At 37.3% G+C, this 13,439-nt stretch overlaps 2 protein-coding genes across 2 annotated transcripts; both read right to left on the reverse strand.

The window, feature by feature from the left end:
- Positions 1–700: 700 nt before the first annotated feature.
- Positions 701–5,097, reverse strand: LOC111467359. The gene is made up of 4 exons (XM_023112221.1): positions 4,539–5,097; positions 2,978–3,136; positions 2,183–2,885; positions 701–2,107 (listed from the first exon to the last, which is right to left on the reverse strand). Exons 1-4 carry the CDS (start codon positions 4,872–4,874, stop codon positions 843–845), a joined length of 2,463 nt encoding a protein of 820 aa, XP_022967989.1. The 5' UTR covers positions 4,875–5,097; the 3' UTR covers positions 701–842.
- A 2,773-nt stretch (positions 5,098–7,870) lies between these two features.
- On the reverse strand, positions 7,871–12,676 carry LOC111467585 (calcium-dependent protein kinase 1). Its single transcript, XM_023112552.1, has 7 exons — positions 11,185–12,676; positions 10,705–10,848; positions 10,440–10,592; positions 10,162–10,277; positions 9,149–9,316; positions 8,391–8,615; positions 7,871–8,287 (listed from the first exon to the last, which is right to left on the reverse strand). The coding sequence occupies exons 1-7, from the start codon at positions 11,975–11,977 to the stop codon at positions 8,165–8,167; spliced, it is 1,722 nt and encodes a 573-aa protein (XP_022968320.1). The 5' UTR covers positions 11,978–12,676; the 3' UTR covers positions 7,871–8,164.
- Between the last annotated feature and the right edge of the window lie 763 nt (positions 12,677–13,439).

Consider the following 13,439-nt stretch of genomic DNA (forward strand, 5'->3'; position numbering starts at 1 on the left):
CATCTAAAATGGGAAGGAAAATCTTTACTTTTATTTCTCATGACTATTATTGTTAATATCTTACTTTTCTTCCCCATATCAAATACCATAAAACTTTAACCAATTTGAATGCTGACTGCAGAATGATGCATCCTTGCTGGGAGTGGTTAAACTTGTACAACAGCTCTTTCCAGTTGGAGGTGTCTTAAGGACAGACCTTTCTATACGGTTAGTGAAGGTGATCACTTACAATATTCTTAGCTGAGTGAATATACTCGCAGCCTTTACTTCACATTCTTTTGTTGAGTAGTTATTTCAATGTAGAGCTGAGGAGTTAATGTCTTGAATTGGGGTTTCTCTGCTGCTGTCACTGGTTGCTATTTGGTGGTCACTTACCATAATTAGTTATTTAGTTATTTAGTCATTTGAAATTCTTTGTTTTATGAGATAAAAATCATTAAATCCCATTAGCTTTTGAATAATTTTTTTATATAATAATAGAACAAGATAATTCTCTAGTTCTTATCTAATACATTGGATATATTACAAATTTGGAGTGAATGCTCGAGTTTTTAGACGATTATAGGGATTTGTTTCATCAAATTAACCTGAAACTTAAGTTTATTTGTTCCAAATCCACAAAAGGTACACATATTATTTTACTAAATATATATATGCCATGAAATATGTGGAGCAATAATTACAAGGAATTTAGTAAGTATGGAATTAAGGGGCTTTATAAACATTTAACTTATGCCCTCTTCAATACTTCATTCCTTAATACAGTGGTTTAAACAAGATGGATCTCCAAAAGTTAAGTAGAACTAAAACAGAGCTTTTGAGTTAACTTATGTAATTAATCCTTAGTCGTTGCTTTTGCCAAAATTTGATTCACCCAAAATCATTTTGGCACGGTGGAATTCTATTTGTAGCCGTTGATGAAGGGGTGTTGATGAACTCAAACCTTTCTTCTTCACATCTTCCAGCAATTCCCTGATCGGAATTGCTGCAAGAAAGCTCTTGATATACTCCTGGCAGCACTCCTTCCCTGTGCATACAACCTCTTCGTCTGTATCATCATCATTCCTCGACTCATCTTTGTTCTCAGTCAAAGCTTCTTTTGGGCTACTCGACTGTTCTGGTGTTGTAGCTTCTCCAGAATCACTTGGTTGCATGACATCGACTGGCGGTTTTTCTTCTAACATCTCTGTATTGTTTAGTTGTGGCACATCAGTAGATGGTTCTGCCTCTGATGGCTCTGAGGATTGGTTTGTATTAATTGACGTTTTTCTCTCTGATAGTTCTGAGCTCTTTGATTGATTTGTGACAATGGTGTTCTTCTCCTTCAATGACTCTTTGCTTTTTGATTGTTTTGTGTCAATGGAGGCTTTCTTATCTGATGGCTCTGTGTTCTTTGATTGCTTTGTGTTGGAGGTTTTCTCCTCTGATGCATTTGTTTTGTTTGGTAATCTACTAATTACCGTCTCCCTGTCGAATTTCAGAATGTACGCCTGATTGCACCCCTCGTAGAGCCGCTCGCCCAAAGTGTCTATGATGTAGTAAGCATCCTTGTCAACCTTCAAGATGAAGAAGTGGTCATTCCAGCTCACAATGTAGACTATCGATTCACCTGCATTTGTTGGAAGGTCTGCTGCAAGGAGGCTGATTTCATCCCATATGGTGTCGAAAGACATGGCGCCCTTAAGGAACTCGAAAACACCCTCTTCCTCCAATCCTTCTGGGTGGAAGAATCCAACATATGACTTCTCTGCAGCAACAGACAGAGGTCGGATTTTTGCATCAATCACTGTGTCGAGATCAAAGTGTTTATCAGGGAACTGCTCCAGGTAGTCTTTATTGTCACAAAGGTTTCTCCATTCTGCAGATCCATCTCTGATCAAGTTGTCTAATTCAGACTTGATGGGCATTTCGTTTTGGTTGGAAAGTAACCAATCAGCAATAACAGCAACTAGAGCTGTGCAGGCACTTTCCCCGGAAGCACGCTCGCTCCTTTGATCAATAGAGGCGAAGAAGACTTCGGTGTTGACTTTCAAGTGTCCGTCTCGACTGGTTACCTCCTTCTGCTCCCAACTACCCACAGCAAAGTTATCATCTCCAAATGCAGCTGCTGATAACTCCAGATTATACCACTGCAAGAACAAGAACAGGAGGCCATTATCATTGAGCTATTAGAAATACCTACAAATTCTGAGTAAAGCAGAGCGAAACACAGTGCAGTTCAGGTCTTGAGAATATACCCAAGTGAAAAGCTCATTTGTGCTCAGCTGCCTACGAGCAAAGTCGATATCGTCTCCACCTTCTTCACCATAATGTTTCTTCAGAAGAGGCTCTTCTTTAATTTTACGAGATTTGAAGCTTAGCTTTCTCTTCCTCCACGACAACATTTTGCGCATCGAGTTCTGCTGCGTAGTTTGTGAACTATCACTATCAATGTCCAAGCATCCTGCACCATTGCCACAATAGATCCAACATTCTTCTCCATTGTTGGTCTTTGTACCAGGGAGGAAAATTCCTGCTACACGGTTGGCATGGGCTAGTTTTTCATAACCAAATAGCTCCTGAACACGTGAATCCTCCTCGTTCACACCATCATCTAGCGAGTCCGAATCAAGCGAAGAACTCTGAGAAGAATCCTTATCTTTAATGTAAAACCCATTAACTGTAGCAATGTTTTCTTCATGGAATACTTCCTTAGTTTTTCCTGCTGATACACATTGTCTAAATATTTTAACTCTATCTAGACCTGCTCTTATTGCAGATAACCCTTCTTTCTCTGTTGACAAAGACAATGGTGAAGTTGGGGAGAGCGTCACAGGCATAATCGACCTCTGCATCGTCCTCAAAGGCTTTGTATCAGTTCTCAGCTCCACGAGGCTAAGAGAGAGCTGCAAAATCGAAGACGAATTACATCAGGGAACAAGATGTGCAGATGCTGTTGAAGTTGAAATGTGTTATTGTTGGTGCTTGAAGTACTTACAAGGAGCAAGGGGCTAAGCTCTGCTGCAGTGCTGCCACGGACGTTGAGAGGAAGGCTGATCGAAATCTCATTTCCATCAGATGAAGAAGCATATTCTGCTAGGTTCAGTGATGCAGTCCCGACTACAGCATAGCTATTTCGAACTACTTGGTTTTCTCCCTGTGTAATGAGGTAGTAAAATATAGATCTCAATTAGTGATAACATTTAAGTGCTAAATCACTGCCCCAAAAGACAGGATAAACTGATTATGAAAGACTGAAGGCTCCAATATTTACAAAGGGAATAGAAAGGACCTCCCAAAGGCCCTTTCCTTCATTTAACATAGCGGGACAAGACAAGGCTCGGGATCTATCAAATTATTTTTATATGGTTTATTTGTAACAGCTAAAAGTACACCACACTGCAGGTAGATATTGTCCGCTTTGACCGGTTATATATTACTGTCAACCTCACAGTTTCAAAACGCTTAACTATTGGTAAGAGGTTTCCACACCCTCGGTAAGGAATGCTTCCCCTCTCCATTCCAATCTACCTCCCTTGGGGGTTAGGGTACTCGCTAGCACACCAGTCACACTCTAGCACATCACCCGATGACGGGCTCTGAACACTTCTCTACTAGTAAGAGGTTTCCACACTCTTTGTAAGGAATGCTTCGTTCCTCTCTCCATCTGTTATGGGATCTCACAATCTACTCTCTTGAGGGCCAAGGTACTCACTAGCACACTAGTCACTCTATCACATCGTCTGGTGACGGACTCTGATACCATTTGTAACAATCTAAGCCTACTGCTAGCTGATATTGTTCAAGAGGTTTCCACACCCTTTGTAAGGAATGTTTTGTCCTCATTTCCATTCGATGTAGGATCTCACAATCCACCCCCTTGAGGGCTAGGGTACTCATTAGCACACCAGTCACAGTCACACCTTAGCACATCGTCCAGTGACTAGCTCTGATATCATTTATAACAATCTAAGTCTACTGCTAGCAAATATTATCTGTGTAGTCTCACAGTCGCAGTCTTAAAACACGAATGTTATGAAATGACTTTAATTATAAAATTATTCGCATGGAAAGCAGAACACATTAAATTCCATTTATGAGAGATGATGGCATCTGGTAGAATACTATACTGTTTGTGTTAGAAATGTAAACTATTACTGAAAATTATATCATAAAGTGACAATTACATATCATAATATGGGGACACATAATTAAGATAATGTTCTAAATACTTTTATTTTCAACGGTAGAAAAAGTCAACACAGAAAAAGGAAAATTGGAATATCAATATCAAATCATCCCACCAGCCCCAACCCAAAAGGAAAATTAGAGAGAAAAAAAAAAAAGAAAAAAAAAAACATAAAAAATTACAAAAAGGGCAAAATAATTAAAATCGACTTGTCTTCATCGTCAAAAGTCAAATCCTCCATGGGAACCAAGCAGAAGAAACAGCATGACAAAAATTCAATACCATTAATTCAATCAATTCAAACAGCGAGCAATAAATTCGTTAAGAACAAAGAATTTTTCAACGAAAAGTTGAGGGATCGATTGCTTACTTTTTGAAGAACTGTGAGAGAAAGCTTCCATGGAGGAATCAGATCCTCTTTCGAGCCGAGAATTGAACACAAAATCCTAAACTCTTCATTCCAATCTACCGATGCTCCATCTTCACAGACATTGCCCTTATCTGTGTAGTTCCTCTTCACAGACCGTCGCCAAGAACTCAGACCTATAATTTTCTGCCCTTTCCACTTGATTTCCACCACTAAACCACTCGAATCCTTCAGCGATAGATTCGCCAATCCTTCCAATCGGCGAAGATTGATGATCGCCTCGTATTTTCTCGACGAGAACGCCTGCCAAGACGTCCATCGGACCAGTTTCACCACCATTAAATGACCAAATCAAACCAAAAACAAAAACACAGAGACAAACAGAATCAACAACGAATATCGGATTGTTGAATCGCAGGAAGAGAAGATCGATTGGAAAGGAATCGAAGAAGAAGATCGAATTGATTGGGGATTTGGATTAGGAAAAGGGATAAGAAACGAGAATTTGAAGAAGATACGTAGAGAATATTTTGGGGGAAGAATTGAAGAAATGAGGAATTGAAGAACTGAAAGAGAGGATTTGATGGATATTTATATTGAAAAGAAAAAAAAAAAGTGCAAAAAGGCTCATGAATTTGGGCTCCACACTTCAATTTTCAGAAGAGATAGAAAGAGAGAGATTTACTCTCCATGAAAACAAACAACCACTTCTCTCTCCTAATATATATATTTTTTAATAGTTTTAATAACTAAATTATTCTTTTTTTTTTTCTTTTTTTTTTTTCATATTCTATTGTTTTAATAACTAAATTAAAACAAAATATACAACATTTAATCAAATTTACCAATAGTAACTAGAAAAAAAAAATTATTTTAAATATTATCCTCGAGTTATCATTGACATGTCTCTCGTTTGTTTGCTGGTTATTCAATGATGGTTGATCTTAGCCCTTCGTCGCAATGCTATTTGAATCAACCAACTAGATTTCATACCATGATTATTCGAACCTACGTACTCAACTTGACCCAACTCGAGATTAGGTTGAATGGGTTGGATTTGGTTGTCGTTGTTAATCGGGTTGGTAAATAGACCAACTTATAAATTCAAGGTTGGTCAAAAAAATACCGACCCATATATACCTATATCAAGGCGTAACAACCCAAACCTATTGTTAGCAAATATTGTTCGCTTAGGCCCGTTGCGTATTAGTCTTAAAGTGCGTCTGCTAATAGAAAAGTTTTCACACTCTTATAAAAAATGATTCGTTCTTCTTTTCAACCAATCTGAGATCTCACAATCCACCCCCTAGGGCCTGTTGTCTGGCTCTAATACCATTTGTAATAGCTCAAGCCCACCGCTAGCAGATATTGTCCACCCTCATGGTTTTAAAACGGGTAGGGAGAGGTTTTCACTCCCTTATGAGGGATGTTTCGTTCCCCTCTCCAACCAATATGAGAACTCACAATCCACCTCCCTAAAGCCCAACGTCCTCGTTGGCACACCACGCGGTGTCTGACTCTAATACCATACGTAACAGCTCAGGCCTACCGCTAGCACATATTGTCTACTTTGGTCATTTACGTATGGCTGTCAACCTAACAGTTTTAAAATTGATTTGTTCGGGAGAGGTTTTCACACCCTTATGAGGAATGTTTCGTTCCTCTCTCTAACTAATGTGGAATCTCACAACATATATCATCACATGAGATATTTGAATTCACCTCAGTAGTTGATGAACTAAAAACAAGTTAAATTATAAAGAATTTCTTAACGATCATGTTTTTTAAAATCATTCTCGTTCATATGTGATATCGATTCATTCATATACTCCTATTTTACTTAAGTGTTATACTAAATTTTTAACTATTATGTTGAATATAAATCTATGTTTATTCAAAAAAAAATATTTTTAATAAAAAAAATGTTATTTAATAAAATATCTATTTATTTATTTCAAACCTCTAATTAAAATTTATAACTCAATTTCAGTATATATTCACTTTTTAAATAGTTATTTTCCACCGTAGAGGGTAAATAATAAAAAGTAATAATTATGAAATTAAATAAAAATAAAATAAATATTTATATATATAATTGTATAATAAGAAAAAATGTATTTTTTATTTAAAATTAACCATAAATTCGAGTTGGTTCGATTCAACTCAACTTGAGTTGTGTAACCTATGAACCAAACCAATCCATAAACTTTTTATTTATTTGGATTCAACCCGATCCAAATCCATGTTTTTGTTCGGTTGGTCCATTTCAATTTTTGGTTTGATTCTTAGAGTTAGGATTGGAAATTCGTTGCTATTAGAGATTCATCGAGATAAATGACCTTTCGAAATGTGTATGCATTGGTTGTGATCGTGATTTATGTGATGCTTATGCATGCATGTATTATGTTATTAAAAAAACAGTTACGGGACCTCAAGCATGTACCAAAATTGTCTCGATAACGTAAGTTATACGCTCTTTTGTTTTCTGTTTCGAGTTCTTAATTGGTAACAACATGCAGTTAGTAATGATCATAGTCCGTCTAGGTCTAGAAAAGTTGGATCGTTACATGTTGACTTCTATCGACACCAAATCCCGATAGTCAACATTTTATTTTATATATTTTTCATTACTTATTACATCCTCCATCCAATAATAGACTTGTAGAAAATTAAAAGAAAAAATAAAAAAGACAGAGAATATTATATTAAATAACAAAAAAAAATTGATTGATTATCTATCTATATCTATATATATATATATATATATATATATATATATATATATATGACAAAGTCAACTAACTACTACGTTTGAATGTTTCAAGCCCATTATATATACATATACATACATATACACACATATATATACATACATATTATTATATAATCCATAAAGTCATAATTCATATATCTAATATAAAGTTATTAATAATATACTTAGTTTTATCACCCATTTTTGCGAAATATTTTAAATATCACAAATTAAATTTTAATAAAAATACTCTTACATTTTATTTTTTTTTTATTTTTTCATTCACCGATTAATTCGTTATAAATAAATAAAAATGATATACTTTAAAATATATAATAATTTAGTTTCTATACTTTAAATTTTTTTGGGTTAATATTTAATGTAATTTTTAAGTTAGGTAAATCGATTAGAAGTATTTTCAAGCTATAAATTGTAAACCGTTAAATGGTAAAAAAACAACTCTAAAGTAAATATAACTCTATGGTAATTACCGTGTACAAGTATTTTCATTATGCAATGAACGGTTTAAAAAGATAAAAGACGATTTTGTCCCTATAAAAGAGCGGCTCAAACACGAAAAATCAAGGCAAATCTGACCAAAAGCTTCAAACTCATTTCTCATCAGAAGTCATACAAAACAATGGAAGGAAAAAAAAAGGAAAAAAAAAATATATGGCTTGTTCTCTGCATAGTATTTTACGTGTTGTGTTTGATTCAGGTGAAGAATACTCGTTGAGAACGAGGGGAAAAGGAGAGGTCGAAATGAATGACGTGGTATCGAACCCGAGCAGGCGAGCGGCCGTGCTCCTTGCTCTACAATAACTTGCAGGCAAGAACAATAAAGAAACTAACTTGAATGTTACCTTTACATAATACACTAGAGTTTTAGAGCCTCCCTAAAGCCAATGCTGAAGCTACTTTGTAGACCTTTCTTGCCAGTATTCACTACATTTCCTTTTTGCATCATCGCCACGAACTCGTTATAGTCGATACTTCCGTCCTGTAAAGTAAGGAGAGCATTGAGGAAATAGTAGCGAAAGAAGAGTTCGGTCTCGAATAGTAGGAAGTTTTGATGTCTTGACATGACAAATGGAATTACTTACATTGTTTTGATCGACCTCGCGCATCATTTCTTCCATTTGAAGATCCTCTATCCCGAACTCTTTACATGCTTGTTGAAGCTCGTCGTGGGTAATGAACCCGCTTCCATCCTTGTCGAAATATGAAAACGCTGCTAGAAGATGATCTTCCTTCTCGATTTTGTTTAGATGCAATGTGGCAGCTACGAACTCCCCGTAATCAATGGTTCCATTGTTGTCTATATCTGCCTGCAATTCCATAGCATAGACTTGAAACATGTCTACCGACCAATGAGTTAATAGTTAAGAAAAAACGCTCAACATTGTCCGTAATAACTCAAACCTACTACTAACAAATATTGTCCTCTTTGAGTTTTCCCTTCTAGACTTTCTCTCAAGGTTTTAAAACAAGTCCGCTAGGGAGAGGTTTCTACGCCCTAAGGAATGTTTCGTTCCCCTCTCCAACCGATCTGGGATCTCACAATCCACCCCTTTGGGGACCAACGTCATCACTGGCACACCGCGGGGTGCCTGACTCCGATACAATTTGTAACAGTTTAAGCCCACCGCTAGCAGATATTGTCTCTTAGGACTTTCCCTTCTAGACTTTCTCTCAAAGTTTTAAAACGCATCTGTTAGGGAGAGGTTTCCACACTTTTATAAGTAATGCTTCGTTCCCCCCTCCAACCGATGTGAAAGCTCACAATGTCGCAAGTGAATCGCTACAAATACTAGTAGATTAAGCTATGCATTTATAGCGGTATCAGAAAGCACGAACTTACTGCTTGCATTAGGTCATAAATTTCGGACTCCTTAAGATTAGCTCCAAACTTTTTCAATCCAGCTTTGAGTTCTTCAAATGTGATTTGACCGCTGTTGTCAGTATCTATCATCTTGAACATTTCCTTGAGGCCAGCAATTTCTTCTTCAGATAAGCTCTCTGCAATGACCTACACAATTCAAAACAAATGAATCAATATACTTTTCACTATGAAATCTCACCATTCTCCATTTGGGGCTGCAAAATTTATTATATCTAGCGAAAGTTTCGTCTCGATTTCATGACAGACTTGCTTCTCGATCTCACAACAATCTCCTTCACGATGTCGATAACTAGATTATTTAAAGCTATCAAAGTTTCTCTACGATTACCGGGAGGTGCAGTCGGAAAGGAGGAAAGTTTGGGACATTATTCGTTTTAAGGCTTAACTAGGAGTTCCTACTCCATCTTTCTTTTATCACTGTCTCGACCGGGGGAACCTTTTATAAGACTCGAGCCCTCTTTCCAGTTGATTTCTTATTACCATTCACTTATTTCAAATGTATAACAGTCAAAGCCCACCGCTAGCAGATATTGCTTGTTTTGGCCCGTTACGTATCGTCGTCAGTCTCACGATTTGAAAACGCATCTGTTAAGGAGAAGTTTTCACACCCTTATAAGAACGTTTCGTTCCCCTTTCCAACCGATGTGGAATCTCACAATCCACCTCATTTGGGGGTCCAACGTCCGAAACTTGGCTCTGATACCATTAGTAACAACCCAAACTCACCGCTAATAGATATTGTTGGCTTTGGCCTTACATATTGCCATCAACCTCATGGTTTTAAAACACGCTTGTTAGGGAGAGGTTTCCACACCCTTACAAGGAATGTTTCGTTTTCCTCTCTAACCGATGTGAGATCTTCATTTACTGCTTTCATTATTGCTACTTTGCTTGGTTAACAATGATAGTTGTAATTATGTAAGCAAGTAGACTTTTCTATAGCCATCAGTATGGGAAATTCAAATACTTACCTTGATAGCCATTTTCTTGAGCTTGTTCATGGCTGAAAACTGCTTCAAGCGAGTCAAGACTGCCGAATCAAGCGGCTTGTCAGGAGCGACACCATCAACTTGAACCCAAGGGTGGCCTGTAACGAATTAGCTCAATAAGGTATTGCGACAAGAAAAAATGCTGTTCATATACGTAAATAGATCTCAACAACATTCAAGGCCTTAGAAGAGCTGCAGCATACGAATAACTCGATGTATGACGAACAGCTATCGAGAATGAAATTCACGAGATGACTTACACAAAACTTCATATGCTGTCAGTCTCTTTCTCGGGTCTCGAACAAGCATTCTTCTAACCAAATCTTTCGCACTGTCGGAGATGCTGGGCCAAGGGTCGGAAGAGAAGTCAAGATCGCCGTGCAGGACCTCTTCAAATATCCCTTCCTCAGACTCTACACATCAAAAGATGGAAGACTGAATAAGAGAAGTGATTATAACAAGAAATTCATATTCAGTATATGAACGTTAAATTTCCAAGAAAGTAATGGAACAAAATACACTTACCAGCCCAAAAGGGAGGCACTCCACTTAACAGAATGTATACAATTACTCCAGCACTCCAAACATCTGCCTCAGGACCATAACGCTTCCTTAGAACTTCAGGTGCAACATAGTACGGACTCCCGACCACATCATTAAACTTTTCGCCTGAACGAACATAAACCAGAAGTGCCGAGTCGGAAGCATGACCCAATGCAACTATACAATTCTACATTCATATGTATATAAACCACTAAATAGCAGGAACTAGAGTGTAGCAGCCCAAGCCCACCACTAGCAGATATTATCTTCTTTTGGCTTTCCTTTTCGGGATTACCCTCAAGATTTTTAAAACGCGTCTGCTAGGGAGAAATTTCCACACTCTTATAAAGAATGTTTCGTTCCCCTCTCCAACTGATGTGGGATCTCACAATCCACCCCTTTTCGGGGCCCTGCTAACACTCATTCCCCTCTCCAATCGATGTGGGATCTCACGAGATATACCTGGTTTGAAGAACATTGATAGTCCAAAATCAATTGTCTTGAGAAGTGATTCCTCTTCCTTGCTAACAAAGAGAAAATTCTCGGGCTTAAGGTCACGGTGCATAACTCCAAGAGCGTGACATGCCTCCAAAACCCCGACTATGGTCCTAGTAAGCTCAGCAGCCTTTCTTTCGGTATAATGTCCACGTTGAATGATCCTATCAAATAGCTCACCTCCAGCACACAACTCCATGACTACCTGAACTGCAACGGCATCCTCGTACGCCCCCTTGATCGATATAACATTCGGGTGTCCAGCCAAATGGTGCATTATTTGAATTTCCCTTCTCACATCTTCAACATCATCCTCATTAACCAACTTCCTCTTTGCAATAGACTTACAAGCATACTCTTTCCCAGTTGCCTTCTCCACGCACATATATGTTGTCCCAAATTGTCCCTGGCCTAATTTTTTACCCAAGCTATAATACTCCTTAAAGTTTCCCGTTTTCGTCTGTAGAACCGAACCACCTCGAAGCCCAGCACTACCCACCCTCTTCATAACAGGGCGCACCTTCGGTTCCACAGGCGGTTCTGGTTTAGCTACTGATTCTGGCATTGTCACTTTTTCAGGAGGTTGGTTTTGAACAGGCAAAGGCAATTCGGGTTCGCTAGCTACTACCTCACGAACATTTTCTCCATTAGTATGATTAGAAACCGAGTTCTCCGGCGTTTTAGATCGCCACATAGCAGCAGAAACAGATTCAAAGAATCCATTCTTTGAAATACTTGGTCCTACACAAGTATTCCCCATTGATTCCTACGACTCAAGATCCTTCCAAGCAAGTTCCTCAATTCAAACACAAAGAAACATTCATTTTCTATATGATCGATGAACACCAAACTTAAGATCCGATCTCCAAAAGCTCAATACACTGAAATCTCAAACCAAACACTTAGCTCTACCTCTAAGCTCAGAAACTAGCAACAGAATTACAATCAAATAAGTATAACTCAAGAATCAGAATCATCCCCAAAATTGGCAGAGAAATCGAATAGAAAAGTATATATTAGCAGGTAAAGTAAAAAGTCAATGCATCAATCCTTGAACCTAATCAAATCTGAAGATGAACTACAAAATCCACATCGCCAAATTCTTCAAAACAACCAGAATCAAACCTAGAAATCAGAAGAGGCGATCGACAAATTGAAGCTATAAAAGCAACTAATCGACCGATCAGAGCAAAAAACCAAAGCGGCGGTGGATCTTAAGCAAAGAACAGGCGATAAACGAAATCGATGAGCGATAAATACATAGCTGAGTAGTCGAACTCCGGATGAGTTGAGCGGAAGAAGAAGAATCGTTGAGGGTTATGGGTAGGCTTTGTCTGCTAAGTACAAAGAGTTATCATGGAAATTTAGAACATGGTTGGGATTTTTATTGCGCCAAAACGCGTCGAGCTGTGATGGATAATTGAATTCAATCTCCGCTCTCTTCGGTTGGCCTGCTCTCGTGAAGAAGTCAAATTGACGCGAATTGACGCAGTCTTTTTTTTCTCTCTATAAGGTTAAAAAGGTAATTTTATTCCCTAAATTTTTCATTCTTTACTTGTGACCAAAAAAAACTTTTAATTACTTTTTTTATTTTACCCCTTTTGAATTTTATCAATGTCAACCTTTTTGGGTTTTGACTTTTTAAAAACGCTCGATCATGTGAGTTACTCGGTAGTGCCTTTTAGGCTAACTTTTTAGCTATATCTACACGTCTACCTTTTCTATAACTAAGCGATCGTTTTTTATATTTATTTATTTTTTAATTCAATAATGGGTAGAAAATGTAATTTAGAATCTCTCATTTCCAATAAAATAATAAAATTGTATTGTTTTAATGAATTAAATTAGGATGAAATTAAAAAAAAAAAATTGGTTACCGTTGACTTTTTTCAATTTTTTGATCATTTGTTTTGAGATATTTTTAATTATTTTTTTGGGTATGATTTTTACCTGTGGTAAAATAATGGCTTTTTCTATACAAATAAATTATTATTATTATTATTATTATTATTATTTAGTCTATATTTTTATTTTTTTTTGGGTGAAAGTTGTCCAAGGCAGCATGATAGATATACCGGTCTTGCTTGTCTATGATGTGTTGTTCATGGTTATATGTTAATTCCAAACTCATTTTACGTGCTTTCATCTTAGATAGGTCTCTACCATTTCATATTGGGTCAGTATGAGAGTGTACGACCGTTCACCAAAATCGTGTATACACC

This window comes from Cucurbita maxima, unplaced genomic scaffold, assembly GCF_002738345.1.
Source record: "Cucurbita maxima cultivar Rimu unplaced genomic scaffold, Cmax_1.0 Cma_Scf00034, whole genome shotgun sequence".
Classification (NCBI taxonomy): domain Eukaryota; kingdom Viridiplantae; phylum Streptophyta; class Magnoliopsida; order Cucurbitales; family Cucurbitaceae; genus Cucurbita; species Cucurbita maxima.

Coding starts and splice junctions, on each gene's coding strand:
- LOC111467585 (XM_023112552.1), bottom strand. CDS start 11,977: ATGGGGAATACTTGTGTAGGACCAAGTATTTCAAAGAATGGATTCTTT. Junction 10,593..10,704: donor AGTGCCTCCCTTTTGGGCTG/GTAAGTGTATTT, acceptor TTTGATGTGTAG/AGTCTGAGGAAGGGATATTT. Junction 9,317..10,161: donor TCAAGAAAATGGCTATCAAG/GTAAGTATTTGA, acceptor TGAATTGTGTAG/GTCATTGCAGAGAGCTTATC.
- LOC111467359 (XM_023112221.1), bottom strand. CDS start 4,874: ATGGTGGTGAAACTGGTCCGATGGACGTCTTGGCAGGCGTTCTCGTCG. Junction 3,137..4,538: donor CTCTCACAGTTCTTCAAAAA/GTAAGCAATCGA, acceptor CTCATTACACAG/GGAGAAAACCAAGTAGTTCG. Junction 2,108..2,182: donor CTCTGCTTTACTCAGAATTT/GTAGGTATTTCT, acceptor TGGAGTTATCAG/CAGCTGCATTTGGAGATGAT.